This window comes from Beta vulgaris, chromosome 8, assembly GCF_026745355.1.
Source record: "Beta vulgaris subsp. vulgaris cultivar EL10 chromosome 8, EL10.2, whole genome shotgun sequence".
Classification (NCBI taxonomy): Eukaryota; Viridiplantae; Streptophyta; class Magnoliopsida; order Caryophyllales; family Amaranthaceae; genus Beta; species Beta vulgaris.
The window spans coordinates 23,911,967-23,929,376 of NC_079209.1; the positions used below are offsets into that span (position 1 = coordinate 23,911,967).

The 17,410-nt window shown below is 36.3% G+C and overlaps 2 protein-coding genes across 13 annotated transcripts; one reads left to right on the forward strand and one right to left on the reverse strand.

Annotated features, from left to right (window-relative positions):
- The first annotated feature begins 1,035 nt into the window (after positions 1–1,035).
- Positions 1,036–11,707, forward strand: LOC104883525 (SUPPRESSOR OF ABI3-5). Of its 12 annotated transcripts, none has more exons than XM_048634609.2 (17): positions 1,037–3,110; positions 3,324–3,364; positions 3,812–4,063; positions 4,138–4,540; positions 4,627–4,698; positions 4,800–4,892; positions 4,974–5,053; positions 5,151–5,301; positions 5,780–5,867; positions 5,936–6,027; positions 6,103–6,171; positions 6,391–6,564; positions 8,021–8,210; positions 8,424–8,516; positions 9,258–10,193; positions 10,612–10,799; positions 11,074–11,707. In XM_048634609.2, the coding sequence occupies exons 1-17, from the start codon at positions 3,066–3,068 to the stop codon at positions 11,251–11,253; spliced, it is 3,147 nt and encodes a 1,048-aa protein (XP_048490566.1). In that variant the 5' UTR covers positions 1,037–3,065; the 3' UTR covers positions 11,254–11,707. The 12 variants fall into 12 exon arrangements, with proteins under 12 accessions (XP_057247127.1, XP_048490566.1, XP_057247128.1 ...); XM_057391145.1 differs by having other exon boundaries at positions 10,618–10,799; XM_048634606.2 differs by having other exon boundaries at positions 1,037–1,318; positions 2,979–3,110; positions 10,612–11,214.
- A 1,920-nt stretch (positions 11,708–13,627) lies between these two features.
- LOC104883526 (60S ribosomal protein L18a) lies at positions 13,628–16,017 on the reverse strand. The gene is made up of 4 exons (XM_010668068.4): positions 15,857–16,017; positions 15,614–15,729; positions 15,452–15,515; positions 13,628–14,182 (listed from the first exon to the last, which is right to left on the reverse strand). Exons 1-4 carry the CDS (start codon positions 15,866–15,868, stop codon positions 13,841–13,843), a joined length of 534 nt encoding a protein of 177 aa, XP_010666370.1. The 5' UTR covers positions 15,869–16,017; the 3' UTR covers positions 13,628–13,840.
- Positions 16,018–17,410: the final 1,393 nt, after the last annotated feature.

Here is a 17,410-nt window from a genome sequence, read left to right on the forward strand (position 1 = left end):
TCAGATTTTTCTCTTAAGAAGATGACACACAAAAGATGCTCAATGTAACTCCTAATACAAATATATAGGAGTGGTTACAAGTGAACTTCATGAGGTTTTATTGGCCTCATAATATACATTATGAGCCTAATAAAACTCATAAGTTACACATCTTTTCCATCCACCATAAAACGTCCAACCCATTTCACAAATGGGTTTGGATATTATCCAACTGTTATTACTTGTGTGACCTCATAGGACCCAATAATACTAGAAGTTGGCCCTAATCATATTAGTCCAACAAACCACAATTAGCTTCTAGCAAAACGTTGTGATCATCTAATATTATTGAATATATTATCTCCATAGTGGTGAATTCAATGAAGAACAAAGTTGAAGGTTGTAGCTCCTCTTTTTAGAATCTTTGATGATATTCATAGGCTAGTTGGGAACTTTGAGTATGTTTCTTTTTCGCATGTTAAACGAGCGGGTAATGTTGTTACCCACCTATTAGCTCATTGGGATTGTCCTCGTTATTTAGAGATTGTATGGCTTGATACCTTTCCTAAAGTATCACTACTTTGATTCAATATAAGTTCCTAGCTTTCCACTCAAAAAAAAAAAAATTGATCCGAACTTGAAACCGCTATTAGAAATCCATGTTCTGACAACTCGTTGATGAAGATAAGAGTAATTTTTAGAGGTGGGCATGGGCTGAGCCAGCACGTGGTCCCGCCCGATCCGACCAGTTGTCCGCTAGGTGGGCCGTTAGTTTGTTAGTCAAAAAAATTTATTTCAGGCCCGCAACGGCACGAGCTGCTAGATGGCCCGCGGGTTGAACGTCCCTTTTCTTTGTTTTTTAGACTAAAACTGTCTAAAATTTAAAAAAAACGAACATAAAACACGAGCTAGATCGTGGACAAATCTGAAAATTTCAGTCCCGACACAGCCCGCCCCGTCAATTCCCCAAGCCTACAGGTCGAGCCCGTGAACGGTTCGGCCCGACCCGACCCATGCCTAGGTATGGAACTAAGTTTCATTAAGAAGTCAGTTTTTGGTTAAAATTTTTCTGAACGTAAGAAGAACAACTCATGTTTCTCCCCTACCATCGTTTCTTTTGTTTGTTATCCTGTACCCTCCCAATTCTTCCCAAATTTCAGATTCGAAAATCCGTTTTCTTAAGCTCACATAAAATTTGATGCTCCCTTTTTTTTTTTTATTCTATTCTTTCTATTAGCCTCGGAATTTGTTGCTGCGACTCGTGAAGCTCTCAAATCTTCCATTTTTTGAGCTAGGGTTTTTTCTTTTTTGGGCAAAAATTGCGTTTTGCAGGTCAAAGGTAATTATTTTCTTGCTGTTGTATGTTTCGGTTGAAATTGCGATGCTCGAAGCTTTGGATTATATTCAATTCGAATTTACTGGCAGGTGCAGAGTTCAAGTTATGAATTATGATTTTGTCCCTTTTTTTTATACCCAATAAAATTTTGCATCATTCATCTCAAAAAGAAAAAATTTGCATCATATGGCTATCATGTTTGGGTAAAAAATGGTTTGAAATTTATTGATTCTTGATGAAGGGACATGGTTGGAGACCCCGGTTGCCGTACGGGTCTACTTTGTTAAGGGGTATTGGAAAAAAGATGTTTTTTCCTGAAGATTTCATAGCTTTTTAGAATTTCGACTGTTTGTGTTTTCGTGGTTGATAATAAAATATGATACAGGTTATTGAATTGTGGAAGGTAGGGGTTTAGTATAAACTTTCAAGAAATTCGGCATTGACATCATTACTGGTTCGAAAATGTTAATTGGTGAGGATAGATTTTTAACATAACATTTAGGTGGGTAATAGCAAACCAATTCGACTCGGGTGCTATAAATAGGACGTGAAACTGTATGACAGCCGGCAGCGGCTGAGTTATTATCATTTTGTTTTAGGTTGATTTGTTTGCTGTGCAAGCTCAACAAGGCCTCTAAAATTGAATGATAGCCATTTTGAATTTCTTGAATAGCGTTGAACTTTATTTTAAATTGCTGATGTATGATTCTGTTGCAAGCTTTCATATTTAGAACAAAGCCCAAGAAAGGGATTTTAAGTTCAATGGGACCATTTAATTAATTAATAATGTTTTAGTTCTAACTTTGAGCTCTTATTGATTCAAGTATCTTTAGGCGCTTCACCTTTTAATAAATTGGAGTTAAATGGAGTAGTAGCTAAATAGTTACTATTTTCAGGGGCCTAAATATGATATTAGCTCAGAGTCCCCTTAATTGTCGAGACGGATAAAAGCCTCATTTACTATGCTACAAAATTTGTTTGATTTTCAGTGGCTGTTAAACATCTTGTTACTTCCCTAGCTGGCAATCTATTTGTTTGTGCCATGGAATATTAAATGTGGATTTGTTCTCAATGTTGACTGGGTGCTGTTGTAGTTGGGAGTTGGGTGCCTCTGGACAGATTGTTTATTTGAATTTGTAGTTCCCATGATACCACGATTGATGCATGTATGGACCTGGCTCTCATCAAACAAGGTTTGAATTCAATAATATTATTGAATGTTTTAGAGAACGTTTTCCATCAAATATTGAAAATTTGTTTGCACTGTTTCTAGACAAATTAATGCGTCTAAAACTGGTCCATCTTTTATGTTAACCTGTTGGTGGATTCCTGTGATCCAACTTTGTTTCTCTAAGAGATATTTTCATATGCACTTGATAGCAAGGTGAGAGTTGAGTTGGTTGATGCTGATGGTTATGCACATGTGCATCTCTCTTTAGGGAGAGAGGGGAACACCATACGTTTCATTTTATCTTTTAGCCTGCCAGAAGAACTTTTGTCGGCTTAGCTAGTTGGTGTATTTACTTGGTGAAACTTGTTTTTAGAGAAATGAAATGTGATGGGTGTATGTGGCCATAAGGATTGCGCTGGAGGGAAGGCCGTGTCATGACAATTGGTGCTTGGTTCATCAAGGCATAACAGTGTGTTTGTGCATCCATTACAGGAAAGTTTTGCAAACATCCTGATCCTGAAACCTCTGAAAGATCATTCACAAGCCTTGCAGGGTTAACTTCAGCAAGTGTCACAAGAAATGGATGGTCGCTATGGTCTTCAGCATGGATGGGAAAATAACAGCGTAATTGTGGTTTCCTTTTTAATCACCTATATGGGATATGGGATATGGCATGATAATACAAGAATTAGGGCTCATGTGATTGTCCATTTTTTCTGGCATCTCATCCTTAGAGAACAATGAGAGAAAGCCGTGGACATTGAGGATATGGAATCATTTCCCTGTTTGTACCATCACTGTTTCTTGCTGACATGACTTATTCTCTTCACTCCACAGGCATTGGAGGCATATGGTGCTGTCCATGAACCAAACTATCGGTGAGTGCTTGGAACAAGGGTAACATAGTCTTCATTGATACTTCGTGTCACTTTTAGTCTTCATTTGCAACTTGTGGCATGTTATTCTTCGAGTCTTGAAGTGTTCAATGTATTTATTGTGGGTTTTTTTAATGGAGAAAAATGATAGCATGGCTAATGGAAATTCTTTGTGGGTGATAAATATTGATATGTTTGTGCACATAGTGATGAATTGATCATGCATCCTCTAGCATGTCTCTCTCTAAACATGGTTTGAATTCCTTCTTTATGTTACCTTTTTTTTTTTTGAAAGATTCTTTATGTTAGCTTAGTTTCCTTAGATTTGACTGAATTATTTTCCTCTATGTAACCTTCTTTCGCCATGAATTAGTTTTTGTATCCCTAAAAAATCTTTATTTTTTCATTGTAATTTTCCTTTGATCGATCCACATGATGCTTTCTTGGCAGGGCTGGCAGTGCCTATGATGACAGGAGATTTTTAGATGAAAGGTTTCCCAGGGATAGTGCATATTCAAGGGGCACATTTCATCGGGATGTTGAGAGGGACAGTTATGCGGCCCCCCAACCAGTTGGTTTATGGCCTCAAGCAAGGAGGAGAGGATATGAAGAAGAGTTCTCACTTGAAAGGGAACCTAGAAGACATGACAAGTCATATCATGAGCCATATCATGAGATGGATAGTTTCCGTGATGGTCACAGGTACAAACAGATGCTGGTAACTTTAGAGACGCGTTGCTTGGTATTGACCACTGCCGAAATCATGGATTTTGCAGGGCTGGACGATTTGGCATGCGTGAACGTGATGATTATGCTTTTGATGATTATGATTATAGGAATCGTAGAGATGACAGTCGGGAGAGAGATTATGATTACGGAAGGCATAGTCATGATTCTGATTATGATAGAAGCAGAAGGGATGACAGTTGGAAGCGGCGTGGTTCACGTGACCGAGAACGTGAGAGGAGAGATTTGAGCCATGAAAGGGATTTGAGTCCTTATAGAAGGCATTCACGCTCCCGTTCAAGGTCTCATGGTCGTGATAATCGCTCCAAATCAAGGTCACCTAGAGGTCGTAGCCGTGGTCGTAGTCATCATGAGGATACTTATGATGATCGGTATGATAGGATTGAGAGACATAGAGATCGTGAAGACAAACGACATGATCAAAATTCCGCGGTATGTTTTTGCTTAGACTACTTCAAGTTTTCTTTGGTCCTTGTTCTTTTGGTTCTGGAGGCGCTAACAATGATTTTTTCTGCTAGACACCTTCTGCTACTGTGGTTGTAAAAGGTCTCTCTCAGAAGACTACTGAAGAAGATCTGTATCAAATTCTTGTATGTCTATCAGTCATTCAGTTCCTTTCTTTTTGCGTTTCTGATAGTAGCTTGTATATCCCTCGTGTTTGACGTGTAACTGAGTGACATACTTTTATCAGGCTGAGTGGGGTCCTCTGCGCCATGCTAGAGTCATCAAGGAGCGGAATTCTGGCATTTCCCGTGGATTTGCTTTTATTGATTTTCCATCAGTGGTTGAATCTCTTATCATTGTTGGCTTCTGAATATTTTATTCTTACTATTTCTTGGATTGACTTCTGAGCTTGATGTCACAGGATGCAGCACAGGTGATGATGGCTAAGGTAGGATTGGAAGGTCTTGTGGTAGATGGAAGGAAACTTCTGTTCGAGTATAGGTATAAGTTATGTTTCTGTTTGGATTGTCATTTGCTTGCAATCTTTTTTAATATAATCAGCTTGTTCTATCTTGAAGAAATTCTTGTTATGATGCAGTAGCAAGCCCACCGGTTCAGGGGGACCACCTTATGGACAAGATGGTCAGAGATCCTCCCATGTCAGCCATAGAAGCTCCATAGTACCCTCTGATTGGATGTGTACTATCTGTGGGTGTGTCAATTTTGCTCGTCGTGTGTCATGCTTTCAGGTAATCTTTTTCTTGTTTTATTGACCATATCGCTGGTAGATTTTTGAGAACCCTTATATTATATCAGTGGATGATGTACCCTTCATGATTCATATAAATTTAATTGATTGTTACCTCTAATATATTTCTAGGAACTAGTTATCGTGTGTATATGTCATTTTGTTATACAATTGGAGATACCAATCTTGATGCCAGATAATCTGTTTACATTACTTTTTAAGCGCTGACAAACCCTTGAGGCAGAGTTGTATTGCTGAGCGGAGGTACTGCTCAAGGCTCGAGCACTTACATGATAAATTATAGTTCTTATATTCTGCTAGTTTTTTTTTTTGTTTTACTTCGTAGTTTTTTAATTCTACAACATTGGATGGTACACCTTAACATAAAGCCAAAATCGGTGGGGCTTTCTCAAGCTTAATAGGAAAATGAGGTCTTCTCATTACTGATGAACTAAGATAGATGTGCTCTCTAAATGCAGTGTAATGAGAGCCGGACTGATGATGCTCCTTCAGCTGACATGTCGTCATCAAGTCCTGCACCATTGAGTAGAAAGGGAGCTGAGGCAGGTTGGTAACAATTGCAAATATCAGTTGCATACTGTATCATTTTGATTGCTGAGTTGATGTAATATCAGGGCCTACTCATGTTTTGGTTGTGCGCGGATTGGATGAGAATGCCGATGAGGAAATGCTTCGCTATGAGTTCTCTAAACATGCTCCAATCAAGGTACTTAACACCTTTGGGTAGATGACTGCCTCTTGAAGGTGTGTAGCTGATACAACAGCTGCTGTAATTTTGCAGGATCTTCGTCTCGTTAGAGACAAATTTACCCACGTTTCAAGAGGATTCGCATTTGTTCACTTCTATTCAGTATGTCATTTTTTTTGTATTCATTTATTTACCCACCACTGAGGGGAAGGTTTTATGTCAATACAAGTTTACCGCTGGTAGTTGAGAAAAGCTATTATCAAGTATTAGTTTTAATTTTTTTTAGTTCTTTTTTTGTTGTTTTTTTGGCTGTCTATGGCTGCTGAACATTCCATCATTCACAGTCTGATACTTCAGATTTTGTCTTGCCTTTTTGAACAGGTAGAGGATGCCACTAAAGCCCTTGAAGCAACCAATGGAACAAACCTTGAGAGGAATGGTCAGATTCTGCGTGTGGCGTATGCAAAAAGCATTCTTGGTCCTGGGTCAGGTTCCTCTGCACATTCAAGCAGCCTTGCTGCTGCTGCAATTGAGGCAGCAACATTTGCTCAGCAGGTAGAATATTAGTGTAAGATTGTATTAACATGAAAGTTTGACTGATTATGAGATCAGCCCTGTACCCAGGAAACATGTCTCAGAGTGTCAATGTTGTGATAATTAGAAAATAATCTCTTTTTCCTTTTCCTCTTGGGTTGAGGATTGGTGGAAAGCGATAGACATCCTCTTAATTTGTCATTAATGTTTCCAATTGTTCCTCCTAGCTTTCTGTATCACAGTTATTGAGCTATGAGTCTAAATTTGCTTGCCAATTTGCAGTCTTGGGGCTCCTTATGTCTTCTTAGTTTGGAGTTGGCTGGATTATTATGCTCGATATATTGATGGTGAAAAAGTCGCTTTCAGATAATGTATGGCATATGAACATCAATTGAGAACTTGAAATGAAGTCAATAATATATTTATGTCCCCGTATGGAAATTGGCTGTTAGTTTTTGACTTGTTGGCGGCTGGTTCAGTTGGCTTGCTTGGCCGGATGGTATTGTTAGTTGTTGGTAGTGCCGTAATGGCTGTTTCAGTTAGTTCATAGTGTTAGCCATCTACAAAGCTGTTTGGTAAGATCAGTCATCTGCTGGTTTTGACTAAAGGCATTATTACGCAAGAGAAGAAATGTCAGCTCTTTGGGTGCTGATGTGTATCTAAGGTGTCCCCTTTTTTATATTGTGTCTTGATGAACTGATTGATTATTTGTTGCATTTCTGTGGTTTGGAAAAGATATTTCTGCAGCTATCCCTTTTGTCCTTTGTTACATTCTTAGTCATAAGTGGCTGCAGAGTGCAGATGCTACTACCGTCAAGAGGGAGAAGGTAGGATTTGAATTGAAAGGTAAAATAGGTTAGAATAATATAGGTAATAATAAAAAGGACAATATAGAATCTATATTGAGTCATCCATGTATGGTATATGTAGCAACTAAAAAGAGACATTGTAGTACTTTTTAGTGATTTGCATAATTGGAAGAGCCGGGATCCTTTAGTTACCAACAAGCAACGTGCTAAGGCCCAATATAAGCCTCCCCTGCTGTACACTTATCACAGGAAGAGAAAGAAGAAAGAAGGCTCTAGAGTGTGATAAGTAACCTGAACTATCTTACTGCACTTATCACGAGGGAGAAGAATGTGAGCAAGTGAAGGAATCTTATCAGAAGTTTGTTATGACCTCAGGCCAGCTCAAATAAATAGCCAATAGGACAGAGAGGATTAATATGCAGAAATTGAGTGAGAAAATAGCTGAGTAGGAGAGCCCTTACCTCTAGAAAGTAAGGAGTTGTAATCCTTGGTTACTCTGATCAGGAAATACAACTTACTATCTGGTTTTTATAATTCTGTGTATCTTAATTCTTGCTTTGATTTTGGTCAGTTCTAAGGTTTGCCTTAGCACAAAGTAAATCGATGCCTTTTCTATTGTGTGTTTGTCCTTTGCTAAACACTTATTCTGGCTTGCATCCATAATGCAGTACGATGCTGTTGGTTGGGCGCCCAAAGAATATAACCCAGATGACAAACAACCAGCTAGCGGCCAGCAGCAAGGTGCAGAGGCAGCTGGTCAAAATGATGGTTCAGCTCCTCAATCTGGCTTTGTGTGGGATGAAGCATCAGGCTACTATTATGATGCTGCCTCTGGTTTCTACTATGATCCAAATACAGGTTTGTCTGTCTATTGTGATGCTCGGTCATGCTTTTTGTGAATACATATTGTTTGTTTCTTTTTGGAAAGGTAAGTTTTGTATAATGTGAAAGTTGACAGTTTCAAAGATATTGCTAAATTAATAGTTCATTCATATGATTTTAGACCTTAAAAGTGACTTGTTAAAAGGGCCTGATGATGATTGAAGTAGCCAATTTTTTTTTTTTGTGTAGAATATCTTAAGGAAAAAAATCGAAGATTTGGATGGGTTCAATTGACTTTTGGATCAGACAGATCATTCCTCAGTACCAATATATTTTTTTTACGTATGGATCCGTGGTGTTCTGTCGTAACTTCTTCTACTGCTCAATTTCTGCTGCTTTAAAGCACACTTTGAACTGCTGATGTCCTATTTCCCCCATATTCCTCCTTTGTGAGCTTTTGTTTCGTCGCCTCTATACCTACTTTTATTTACTAGATTTTTTAGATCAACTGAAAGTCAGAATCTTAGTTCTCTAGAAGCATGCCTTGGCTGCACCTAGGCGAGGGGAGAGTCCAGGCACTGGAAAAAACGCATCTGGAAATATGGGTGTAGCAACATAAGGCAGGTGACACCAATGTGTGGGCCTCCAGCCGCCTGCCCGATTCTTGTAGAGATGCATGTGAGAGAGGAGATCTAAGCTGAATTTTAAAGATTACCATGAAAATTTTAACGTAAATGTCACCTAGCTTTGATATACACATTTCAAGCAACATACCTTTATTGCATATAATATCTTTAAGTTCAACTGCAAATCAAAATTCTCAATTTGGGGGGAAAAAAAAAAAGAAAAAAACCTATATTGCGAACTGAGATTTTGTTGAACTGATATTTCTACTGTTTTGCCATTTCAATTAATGGGTAGACTTCTTTGTTTATTTTAATTTTATTAGAAATAAAATAAAAATTAGTGGCTCTACCGCTTTAAGGTGGATCTTGATTCGGCCAAAATTTCGAGAGAGCATGTTATAATTGGCAAGTATGCTGTAAAGGACTTTTATTGTATCCTGATGGACATAATATTCAGGTCTTTACTATGATGGCAATAATGGGGCATGGTACTCATATGACCAACAAACTCAGCAGTATGTTCCTTGTGTTGATCAAAATGCTAACAAGACACCGGAGAAAGAATCAGAAGCCCCCAAGACAGAAAATGCCACTACTAGAAAAGTAGTGATCTCTGCTCCTGCCGCTACAATAACTTCAAGCGAGAAACCTGCCTCTCTACCGGATGCTGTTCAGGCAGCTGCCTCAGCTGCATTGGCTGCTGAAAAGAGAGAGAAAGAGAAGTCCAAAGAAATAAAACTTGCTTCTAAGAGCAGTATCTTAGCCAACAAAAAGAAAATGAGTAATGTTTTGTCTATTTGGAAGCAGAGGAGTCATGAAGGTCAAACACCCCGTGTGGCGCTGGATGATGGTCAATCTAATATTGTTGATGACCGTCAAAGCTCCATTTCTATGACCTTGAAGCCAAAAGTAGTGGGTTTAAAGGAGAATGCCAATGCTAGTTCTGGGTTCCTCTCGACTACATCAGTTGGTCAACCCACAGTTTCGGAATCTGATGTTATGCCTCGTCCCGTGAGCAACAGCTCGGGAGGCTCCTTAATGGGAGTAATTAGAGGATCTGGTAGAGGTGTTATTAAATCTGATACTGTCTATTCAGGAACGACTGGTCTCTCCACTCCGTCTTCATCTTCGTCTGGCTCAGCTGCAATAGCTACAGCAAGTTCTGATACGCAAGGACCTACTTCATTTAGAACTGATATTTCTGCTCTAGGCACCTATACACCACCCTCAGCTTCTGCAAGTGGAAGGAGGAGGTTCTCTGAGACACCTTTGCAGTCTGCTTCTGTTCAGAGGGAGCAGCATCAAACAGCATATCGAGACCGAGCTGCTGAAAGACGGAGGATGTATGGAAATACTTCTTATGGTGACGATGACCTGGAGTTAGGAGATCCAAGTAAGCTGCGATTTTATTTTTGAATGATGATTGATCTGTCTTGCTGCCAGTGACTCTAAAAAGATTATTTTTGTCTATTTAGAAGAGTAAAAAATTATTTGCTTCTACAAAGAAAAGGTATTAGTGATGGTAATTGGTTTAGTAGTGTGCACTGTTTATTCAGTGGTAGTGACATTTATTCACCAATATAGAGAGTAGGACAAGCAATAGTCAACAGAAGTAATAGTTTACCTTTATGAAATTAACTCAAAAGGTCGTTGCTGATACTTTCCATCTGTTATGTGAGGGAGTGAGGTTACACTTGAAATCATCCTGGAATATTGAAAAACAATGCATACCTGAGTTAATCGGCTAATTTTAATCCTTCTATAATTTATTGATTGGTGTGGAAATGTGTGCTTACTTATATATTGGCAAGATCAAGATGTGGGGCTCAGAAAGGGTGCATCAGATGTGGGATCTATGCCGTTTCCACCGGGTGTTGGTGGACGTGGAACTGCTGACAGCAATGTACAGAATTATGATGTAATACCATCTGACAAAGCCATTGATGAAAGCAATGTTGGTAATCGGATGCTTCGCAACATGGGCTGGACTGAGGGATTGGTATTACTCTTTCCCTGCCTCTTTCATTATTGCTCCATCATCATTATTATTTGTACGCAGATGCATTGTTCATCATTGTGTGTTTGCAAACGTAAACTGCTGTGTTTAATTCTTCATTTTCCTCTTCAAATTGAATCTATACTTAATAATATCTACAAGGAGGATGCTTCGGTGATCAGCTTTTGTTTGTGGAGTGGTTGAATCCCGATTTACTGACATCGTTCTGGGTATTGGTTGTCCTTGTTCTTGTTTTGGTATATTGTCCTATATGCAGGGTCTAGGGAAGGATGGTAGTGGTATGGTGGAGCCTGTTCAGGCACAATCATTTGATACTAGGGCAGGTTTGGGAAGTCAGCAGAAAAAGGTAGACCCAAGCCTAGAAGTGCACCCAGGAGACAGCTACAAAACTCTAATTCAAAAGAAAGCGCTGCAAAGATTCCGGGAGATGTCTTAATCAACCAAGCAAACTGTAGGATTTGTGCAATTTTGAAGCTGTCATTGAGGAACATCTATGACTGATTACAGATTATGATATACCTTTCTTCTCCGACTTTCTTGCATTTTCTTGAGACTGTTGTCTTTACATCTAGCCTTTGTATAGAATTGAGAACTACTATTATTTTTGGAATTGGTTTTTGTATCTTGCCAGAGTAACGGTGTCAAGTAGCTTTGTTCCTTGCATTCTGGTCTCACCGGGATGTAGGAGGAAGTGATAAAAGACCTAGAAATCTGATTGGCCCTTTAATTGGATTGGCTAAGAAGTGCAGAGTATGTAGCTGTTGGGGAAATATGAAGTCTATATATGAGCCGGTACATTAGTGTTTCTTGATCCAGGAAGATTCTCTTTTCATGTAATAGTTCAGTATTCTCGTATGATTTGTATTTCAGTAAATTCTCAATTGCTATGATCTATTGCTTTATAGAATTTGCTGTATTACTCCCATCAAGTATTTAGGAAAAGTAACACGGCTATTTCTCCAAGTCAAAAAAGAATTAAGCTTGAACAAAATTTCTTCAAAATGACAGTGTAATGTTAAGTTTAAAGTCAGACCAATTAGATAAGGTTAGCAAATATCCTCATTTGCATCTATCAGGCAACGCTTTACTAAAATAGTTAGCCAAAAATCATAATTATTGATTGACATAACATTTAACGAAAAACCAGAATTATCGATTGACTAACTTTTAACCAAAAATCATAACTATCAATCCAAAACCATAAACAAAACGGAATACTAATAACAAAAAACAATAACTTTTAATCTAAAATCATAACTATTAATTTAAAACAACAATTATCAACTCGAAAACTATAGGTAATATCCAAAAACTCATAATTGTCACTCCAAAACTCTAATATTAACCAGCATATCCGTTAATCTCAAAAGTTTAATTACTAATCCAAAATCACAATTACCAATCCAAAATAATACTAATATTAACCCAAAAATTATAACTTGTAATTATAAAACTATAATGATATACAAAACAATCCAAAATAATACTAATATTAACCCAAAAATTATAACTTGTAATTATAAAACTATAATGATATACAAAACCTTAAGTATCAACCTAAAAATCATAAATATTCATCGATAACCTCAAACTATCAAGCAAAACATAACTATTAACCTAATAATTTTGAACTTTTACCTAAAATCATAACTATTAACCTGAAAATTATAGCTATTAATCAAAAAGATATAAATATTAACCAAAAGAGTAACGATAAAAAATTATAATCCAAATACCTTAACTATTATTACAGAATCGTCACTTTTTGCATGAAAACCATAAGTGATAATCTGAAAGTTATAACTATTAATCCAATACCATAACTACTAAACTAAAAATAAATTATTAGTACAAAACCATAATTGTTTTTCAAGATTCCTGAACGCAATTTTAACTTGACTTGGATTGATTCATCGCTATCAACAAACTTTTGTCTTTTGGCGCTTCAATTCAACCATCAAAAAGCGTATGATTTTCAATAAAATTTATATGATTAGGTTAATAATTATAGTTTTTGATTAATAGTAATTGATTTAGATAATTATGATTTTCAGGTTTATAGTTATTATTTTCGATTAATAATCTTGGATAAATAGTTACAATTATGACTTAATCATTATGGATTTTTATTAATAATTATAATTTTGAGAAAGATATTGTTTTGGGTCAATAGTTGGATATTTTGGTTGATACTATGGTTCTAGGTTGATAGTTATAGTTTTATGGTCATTAGTTATGATTTTGGAGTTAACGATTACGATCGTTAGAAAGTTATCATTTTTTGCTTAACTAATTGATTGCAGCGCTTAATATTGATCTTTTTAAATTTAACTAATTGATTGCAATGTGGTTTAACTTTTTGCTTAACTAATTGATTGCAGCGCTTAATATTGATCTTTTTTAATTTAACTAATTGATTGCAACACTTAACTTATTGGTTTAACGTTAAGCATAGGATTTACTGAATGGCAACAATTATATATGAACACCAAAGCATTCAGAATAAACCGACCCAGCGACGACCCTCCAAAAAACTGGGTTATTTTTAAATATTTTCAATTATAAATACCACTATTGATAGACATGTTAGTATGACCATAATTTTACTACGATACAATACAATATGAAATCTCCAATCCAGAAATATCCCACAGCAACAAAAATGTGGATATGAAAAGCTAAGGGGTGAGGCAGACTGCAATGCACTAACTACTATGGTAAACGCCCCATCCTACTAGCAAGTAGCAATATAAGTGCAGAACTAAGCCAAGATAAAACTTGGTGGAGAAAAATCATTTGTGCTACAAGGGTAACGCATAACTATTAATAACCATATCACAGACGACAAATTGATAATCACCCAAAAAAATTCTTTTAAGATGGTAAAGAAAACATAACGAACTCAACAAACTCATTTCTCGTCTGTGACAAACTATCATAAAACCATGGTGAAGCATAATAATTCAAATATGTTCGTACGCCAAAATTTTCAATCCTCTGACTACAACGGTGCAAGATCTGCCTTACATGAACAAGTTAGGCTTTGATGCCTTGTATGTTGTCTTGAGCTTCCTGGTTGGTGGTCTAACCTTCCTGAACACCATTGGGAACTTGATATCTTTACTGTGGAACTGTTTGGTGTTCTCCCTCTTGCAAAGCTCATCAGGCACTGTAGCTGTCTTGATAATCTGGATGCATGGGGCCCTGACCCTGTGGCGAGAAGCCATCTCGCAGTACATCTGCTCAACAGCACCATTCAGGGTTGTATCACGGAACTCCTTGTACATGTTATGGTAACCGGTTCTGCTCTGGTAACGCAGCCAGATACCATAGTTCTTGATTATGGTAGGATTCTTCTCATAGATCTGAGAACAATAATTAAATATGAGAAAACAGGGTGCACCAAAATTAGTAAAGCAATTGACAAATGACATACTAAGTTGTTATTTGTTTCCAAATTTCTTTAATTCAACAATTCTGAAATAGAAAAGGGCTAATATATGATTATGTAGATACTCAGTTCAACTTCACTTCCTATGATGGTAGCTTTGGCATAGTGAGAAAAGAAATGGTCTACTAGTGTGGGCTGTGTGGCAATGATTGCAAGATCATGGATATATTTTTTCAATGCAAGAACATGAAAAAAAAAACAGAGGCTTCCAGATGTAGTGATTATTCAAAAAATATAGCCAAAAACGATAAACAGACTACAAACAAAGAGTACAGAACGCAGAATCAACCCCCCAAAGAATCCTATTACAGAACAGAATCTTCCAAGGACCAAAATCATGTTCAAGAATGACATTGCTGGTTACTGAAAATGAAATAGAGTAACAGGCAGCCCCTAAAATAAGTAAATTTCATTTTTGTCATGCTTGGATTAAGGGGTAATGTATCAAGGGGGAAGTAAAAGAAATTAAGACAAGAATAGTGGCTGAGGGTGCTGGTAAAAGGAACGAGTTAATGATTGTGTAAGTACCAAGTCTGGAATCATTACCCTCAATTTGGGATAAAGTTACCCTTTCCATCTCTCCTTGCATTATCTACGTCATTACATCTACGATCACCTAAATTCATCTTCATTTTGTCTCCATTACCCCCCGTTATGCATTAAATCCTACCAAAGCATGCCTTAGAACAAACTTCCAAACACTCCTATGGTAGATAACTAGAGCAACAGCGACCTAAATATGGTCAACACCAACTTCATACCATTAATAAGCTAAACACATTAACTCCCACAAATCACAAACATGAAACTCTAGAGAAGCACTGCACATATTTTCTTAACACGCAAACAGCACAACATTAATAAACAAAAAAGCGAGTGGCTGATCATATAACAATAATGTAAATTCGAAATTAACAAGACATCGCGCAACATAAATCAGGATCAAAACCTAAAAGAACGTTAAGGAACAATTAAATAAAAGCACTTAATCCTAATTCAGCTACAAGACCTGCTACAGCCAGCAATGCAAAAACAGAAGAACAAAATCAGGCGACATCAAAGCAAGATTTAACCTTGATTATTCCGCATGTAAATCTAATGTTTGATCCAGATATACAACTATTCATATCCTAATAAACAATCCAAATAACATTTCAAGGATGCAAAGAAAAAAGCTCATTACCTCATTAATGGCGAGAACCTGACCAACGCTCTTTTTAACCTTCTTCAACTTCCTCAAAAAGTACCTGAATTACACAAACAAAAAAACCCCATTATAGCTTTCTACATACCCATAAAAACCCATAAATCAAAAACATAATTTTCAAAATAATTTAAACTTTACCAGAATTTAGACTTCGCGCGAACATCATTAGTGGCCCAAAGCTTCATCCGATAGATCTTCGGATGCTCAACAGATTCAGTAGGAAGAGCCCTTCCAACAACTTGGTATTGATGAAACTGCTCCAAATTAAATTTAAAAATGTAATGAATACAAAAAATTAGCAAAAATACAAAAAAATGTAAATGAATAATTACGATTGAAATGAAGGAAGAAAGTTAGATTGAAATGAAGGAGAAATCATACCCTGAACCCCATTTCTGACGAGCTCAATCCCCCTCTCTCTCTCTCTTCTCACTCTGAAAGGTTTAAGCTGCGGAATTAGAGAAGAAAGAAATTAGGGTTTTCGACGGCTTAAATACCAGATACATATTAGTGAGAAAAGAAGTTGAAACCCTAAAGTGTTGGACCTGTTTTATGAAAATGATGGGCCCTTTAAATGTTTGGGGATCATTTAGGCCTTATTCGTAACCGGGGCTGATTGTATGGATACGGATAAGGCTATTTAAATTTTCTTTTATAATTGGATCTTGCTAACGGAAGCCCCGGGACGCTGGATAAGAAATATATTGTTGTACTTAATTACTCATTTTTATACAAAATAATAGAATAATGTATAATTCCAATGCAAAGCATTTAATGTTTTTCAAAAGGAAAGGGGAAAACATTTAATTCAAATGCAAAACATTTAAATGCATTACATTGGAATTATATATTATTATATTATTTTATATAAATATGAGTAATTAAATAGAACAATATATTTCTTATCTAACGCCCCCGGGGCGTCCGTTAGCTTTTGCCTTTATAATTTATGTCCAGTTTCTTTTTGTTTTATGTACCCTGGATTGTGAAAAATCAGGCAAATTAACCAACTCGCCAAATTGATGTTTTGTTCTTTTGGGATGAATTCAATCGAAGTGAACTAAAACTGTGAACGAAAATCAGTTAAATTGAACTGAAATTATGAAAAAAAACTAGTTGAATTCTGAAACTGTGTCCAAAATAGAAGACCTAAGTTTTAAGTCACAATCATTTCGTAAATATACAAATTGTTTTAAACTTTTGATAAACGTAAATATACAACTCTTTTTTTTAACTTTTGATAAACATAAATATACAACTCTTTTTTTTACTTTTGATAAACGGAAATATACAACTCTTGTACTTCATTATTTAGCTACTTAGAAAGCTAGTATCCAAACTCATGATTTCATTAGAAGTGGTATTTGGTTGGATAAATTTAATCAGGTTGCAATAATTTCTTTCGAATCAATAATCTATCTATCTATACAAATATATTAAAAGGCGTGCGAAAAAAGTTTATGTGTCACGTGGCACTCTGCTCATGCAAATGTTTTATATCTATGTGTACTCCTCATTTTAAAAAAAATATTTAAGTGCAAGGTATCGAACACGCGACCTTTGAAATGAAAAGTAAAAGCTTAACCATAAATACACCATTACTTTGTTATCTAATGTATCAAAGAAAATATGACGAAGTCTTATAATAATTATAAATAACTAAAATGACTTAAACAAGTATATACATTTCTAACATTCTTATTACATAACTTACAAGAGAATATTAATGTCATATTCTCTTACCACAATTCCTATCAAGGTATTATTTCCAATTTTTTTTCACTTATCATGTCGTGACGCGACGTGAATTTTTCAATTTCTTAATGGAAAAAAATACGTAAAGTAGCAAAATAAATTATGAAATTTATAAATAATAGCATATTTATTTATAGTAATTGACCTGAAGCATCACTCGGGCAAAAAAACTAGTTGGTA